This window comes from Eucalyptus grandis, chromosome 8 (assembly GCF_016545825.1).
Source record: "Eucalyptus grandis isolate ANBG69807.140 chromosome 8, ASM1654582v1, whole genome shotgun sequence".
In the NCBI taxonomy this organism is placed as follows: Eukaryota; Viridiplantae; Streptophyta; class Magnoliopsida; order Myrtales; family Myrtaceae; genus Eucalyptus; species Eucalyptus grandis.
The window spans coordinates 52,287,897-52,292,172 of NC_052619.1; the positions used below are offsets into that span (position 1 = coordinate 52,287,897).

Genomic DNA, 4,276 nt, shown 5'->3' on the forward strand with positions numbered 1-4,276 from the left:
ATGTGTAAATTAGGACATTAAAATATCAAGATCAACAACCCAATGCAATTCCAAATGAGGCTATTGTTATAACATAAAAATCATAAGTCAAGATACTCTTATATGAAACTATTTTAATATTTATAAATTCTAAAATGGTACAACGGTAAAGGAAAAGATAGTTTTTTTTTTGTTGATTCAGGAAACAAATTGAAATGAAAAATTATTCTAAAATCTAGGCAATAGTGTAACTAGGAAAACCTAAGAATAGTAGCAATGATTGATTTGATTTTATTATGAAAAGTTGATGAGCTAGACTGAACGAATTAAAAGTTTAGATACTATATTGAACATGTACAACCAGGGCAATGATCATAATAAACTAATTAAAAGTAAAATTTGAATTGCACGTTGAGGCAATGTTGAGGTACTAGAAGCATGATTTTGTCCTATTTAAAGCGAACAGCTTAATGGCTTGAAGACAAATTGTCTGTCTTGTTTTGTTCCATGTGAGTTCCTGTTTGTTTAAGGGTAAAAAAAAAACAATAGAAATGAGCATGAATGTAGGTCAAATGCAATTACAGAAGAGGTTGGTTGATTACAAGAACTCCCCGATAACGGAGGTAAGAACCACACAAAATCTTATGAAGTCTTTAAGTGGCTGTGTCTCTTTCTTTCTGCTCATTCTTTAGGTTGACCCATCAATGTTCTTTTTATGCTTTATGATGTGCTTTGTTTGTTTGCCTTTTGGGTGAGAGTAGGGGATCTTGGATTCTCAGTACTTACAGCTTCTGGGCCTGCAAGATGAGAGCAACCCAAATTTAGTAGTGGAAGTGGCGTCTCTTTTCTTCACTGATGCTGAGCAGCTGCTCAACGATCTGTCCAGAGAACTGTAAACGCACCAGCCAACTTACTTTTCTCCTTGTTTGATCCGTTCATTGATGCTGCTCTCCATTATTTCTTCAGCATTCCTGGGTTTTTTCAGTTTGCATCATTCGGTGAAAACTTCACTAGTCACTCTCTCTCCCGCCCAATATAGAACTCAGCAAAATGTGGACTTCCAACAGGTTGACGTTCATGTGGACCGGTTAGAGGGCCAAAGTCCTAGGTATAAATAAAGTTTCCTTCTTTCGTCAAATGAATGCGTCAAATTTTATAGTTTATTTTTTTCTCTAAAGAAAACTTTTTTCCTGAAAGAATGTCACTTTCTATAATTGCTTTTCCTGAGAGTGGCATTTCATTTGCGAAAGTGAAATCTTAAACTTTGAGACAGTTTTTGATGAGAAAGTCGATGACTTTGATTGACAGCATTGGAGCACCGAGACTTAAGAATGCCTGCATAGCCTTCCGCCACTTCCGCAACACATGTCAGGAGACAAACATTCCTGTGTGAGTTTTTCCCCAAATCTTTTGTTTATGATTGCGAAGTTATCTCCCTATCATGGGATCTCAAGATAATGAGGCAAGAGAGTAATTTTTTATTGCAGTTACCTGAGATGTCTGGAAAACATGAGACAAGAATTCCTCCTTGTGAAAAGCAAGCTTGAAACTCTTTTCAACGTGGGTACAGAGACATTCGTTTTAATGGTTTCTTTCTACTGATCCACTTCAAAGACTGGTAATCTTTGAATCTACTTTTGTGAATCATTCTGATATTCGTTGGCTTGTTTTGAACTTGAATTGCAGCTAGAGCAACAAATTGCGGCTGCTGGTGGGACGATCCCAATAGGGCGACCGCACCTCTGATGGCATTGATACTTAGGCTCGGCATGCATAGTGGTTTTTAAATTTCTCTTGCTGGAACATGCAATGGTAGTAAATACTAAGGTTGAATGCTAGTAATCAAGCTTAAAAGGTTTTTAGTTTTTCATATGATCCAAACAGTATGAAGAAATTACGTCTCTCTAGAAATGGTATTTTATAAAGCTTTGAGTAAATTTCAGCATCACCAAAGTGTTGGATGTATACCCTAAAGCTATTATATAATAATTACATATTAGGGATTTCAGTTATACTTTCATTATTATTATTTAATTAATGGCAATGACGTATTTATTCATTTGTCCAATTATTTTATATTTAGGAATGATTCCATAAGATCAGTTGCAACTAAACCTATTCTTGAGACGTCAATAATATATATGACGGGCTCATAGTTAGACTGAATCTTTAAATCATTCCCGATCGATGGATTATTAAGTGGATATTAATAATCTTGTTAAGACCGGTGTGTTCTTAACTTCGCCATTAAGTATTTGATACTTAAGGGAATGTTGAGTCACATGTCATTAGATATTATGATGCCTGAGTTAGAACGCAGGTATTTGTATTAGACAAGTTCACTGAACGTGACGCATATGGAATGATTAGTGACATGAAAGCTTTTAGCATGTTCAATGTCTGATTGTTCATGCTTTGGTCTTGTGTAAATAATCCTTAGACTTGAGACACAGTGTTAACTTGTGTATTGAACAACTATGGTTCACGGGTGCATATAATGTTGGGTCGTTAATCCGTCTTTATACTTGATGGTCATAGTTCGTTCATATACGAAGTTGCACGTGTGCGCAATATGGAATATGTCTTCTTGTTACATGCAAGGTATGATAATGATGTCCTATACAATCTAATTATGACATTGCATTGAAATCCTCGGCCGGGGTTGTAACTGAGAATAAATTGTTTATGTCTCAAATAAAATGCATGTCAATGTATATGATCGAATTAATGACTTGACAAATATTTCATGATCTTTATTTGATTGGGACATAGTAAGACAGATGGATTGAATTATACTGTAACCAAAGCTGATAGGTTCATTATTTTCTTAAAGTATTCACACTATCTGAGTAGTCATGACATATTGCTAGATGTCAATCATGGTTTGTTAGACCTAAAAGATTAATCGGGACAATTAATTATTTTGGGAATACTAATGTGTTAGTACAAGTCTTATTACCAACTTAATGATGAATCTAGGGATATCACACACCATAAACAATTAGGATAACATGGAACAGGAGAGATATATTGTCGCAAATGTGTTTGCAATTATTACAATCGAATTAAATCGATTTAAAATTAAATTAAATGAGATTTGATATAATTTGTATTATAGTCACGAGCCTACTTGCATATGATGCACACACATGCCCAGAGTGGATACATGTTAATGCATTCCATTTGTACATATAAAGAATAAGTCCTTTTTATTTTTATTTATATATATAAATGAAAAGGGGTTTAATTAATTATTTTTTCATTTAATTAATTAATTAAAGTGCACGTGTGCAAAGTGGTTTTATTTTGAATAAAAAAAATTAAAGGTTAAAGCTTCGTGCATGTGCACAATGCTTTAAATCGTGCACATGGTCAGCGGTTGCTGACCATCATGCACGAAGCACCGCTGACCATCATGCACAGAATCGTGCATGGGCGGTTTGCTCATGCACGATGGTCGTGCATGAGCGAACCGGTCGTGCACGATTGTTCGTGCAAAAAGCGGACGATCAGCAACGGTTGCTGATCGTGCAAAAAGCGGACTCCCAAATGTTGAAAGAGGCAATTGAGAAGCTAGCGCCTGTTTATGTGTTACAGACTTGGCATACCTTGGTAATTGCTTGGTACGCTTTTGGTGAAGGTGGCTGTGTTCCTTGGCCACTGGGTACGATATCCCTTCCCGTTAGTTTGTACTTATTTGTGAAAGGGCCAATGTTGAGAAAGTCTCCTGCCAGGAATTTGGGGAAGCGAGAAGAATCTAATGGTAATGCTGTGGAGGTTTCAACTTGAGAGAAATTATTGGATGAACAGCTTGAGCTGTTGAGGCAATTCGGGATGGATCTGCTTCCTGTCCAAGACAGGTCAGTTTCTAGCGTACTGATTATTCGATAGTGTTTGCATTTTTAATTAATAAATAGTTGTTTGACATGCTTAGCAGATCTATGGTTTAATGTGAATGTTCCTACTCGTCACAAGTGTCTCTCTGTCATAGCAAAGTCGATGGAGAATGTTGCTTTGATATGCTTTGATAAGCTCAATCAGAGGTCAAAAGGAAGTGATTATGGGCGAAATATGAATCCCCACTTATTTCGTCCGCTTGCACTTTGCTTTCTAACAATGTAGGCTAACCACCTTAGTCTTTGTGATAATGAAGGTGTTTCATATGTTGATGTCGTGGTCTGGTTCACCCCCAAAGTTGACCTGGAATCTCTCGTCGGTTACATAAGTAGGCAAATTTAATATATTCCAAATATGTTCATTTGGCTCAGTAGAATATTTTATTCATGAAGAGAAGACA

The 4,276-nt window shown here is 36.1% G+C and overlaps 1 protein-coding gene across 1 annotated transcript; it reads left to right on the forward strand.

The window, feature by feature from the left end:
- The first annotated feature begins 530 nt into the window (after positions 1 to 530).
- On the forward strand, positions 531 to 1,725 carry LOC104417423 (histidine-containing phosphotransfer protein 1). Its single transcript, XM_010028707.2, has 6 exons — positions 531 to 602; positions 741 to 871; positions 1,019 to 1,087; positions 1,288 to 1,368; positions 1,467 to 1,539; positions 1,666 to 1,725. The coding sequence occupies exons 1-6, from the start codon at positions 531 to 533 to the stop codon at positions 1,723 to 1,725; spliced, it is 486 nt and encodes a 161-aa protein (XP_010027009.2).
- Positions 1,726 to 4,276: the final 2,551 nt, after the last annotated feature.